General features: G+C 55.9%; 1 protein-coding gene across 1 annotated transcript in view; it reads right to left on the bottom strand.

Moving 5' to 3' along the window:
- Positions 1–12, bottom strand: part of LOC126982178 (RNA-binding protein 12-like) — a 1,143-nt gene extending 1,131 nt beyond the window's left edge. Inside the window, exon 1 of the mRNA XM_050834020.1 lies at positions 1–12. This exon is cut by the window's left edge and continues 1,131 nt beyond it. Within this exon, the coding sequence (XP_050689977.1) occupies positions 1–12 (12 nt within the window).
- Between the last annotated feature and the right edge of the window lie 448 nt (positions 13–460).

Genomic DNA, 460 nt, shown 5'->3' with positions numbered 1-460 from the left:
CTGTTGGTCCATGAGTGGGGCGAGGTGAGAATAGGCCCATCTGAAGATGAAGCCTTCACAGCGCAGGCTGGGGATCGGGGTGATGTCGATGGGTATGTAGTCACTGAGGGACTGAGGTGGGCTTGCTTTCGGGACGGGGGTAACGTAGGCTGTCTTCCAGTCTGCGGGACACTGACTTTGATGGAGAGAGGCGTTGATGATGGAGCACAGAGGGGTGGCTAATTCAGTGGAGAATTCTTGGTAAAGCTTGATGGGGGGTCAGCTGGAGTAGTGGAGCGTCTCAATTTGAGCTTGAGTAGCGCGGTGGCAAACCTCGTGCTCGTGAACTAAAAGGAATGGTGCAGGTGTGGGTAGGTAGGCGGGGAGTGAGGTGAGGTCTAGGCTGGGCAGGAATTGGCAGATGTCGGCGAAGTGGGTGTTAATGACCTCAGATAATTCCGGGGCGGGCATGTGGGTCACA

The sequence above is a fragment of the Eriocheir sinensis genome, chromosome 4, assembly GCF_024679095.1.
Source record: "Eriocheir sinensis breed Jianghai 21 chromosome 4, ASM2467909v1, whole genome shotgun sequence".
Classification (NCBI taxonomy): Eukaryota; Metazoa; Arthropoda; class Malacostraca; order Decapoda; family Varunidae; genus Eriocheir; species Eriocheir sinensis.
Note: the sequence above shows the minus strand (reverse complement) of the source record. Positions and strands in the feature narration are given on the sequence as shown.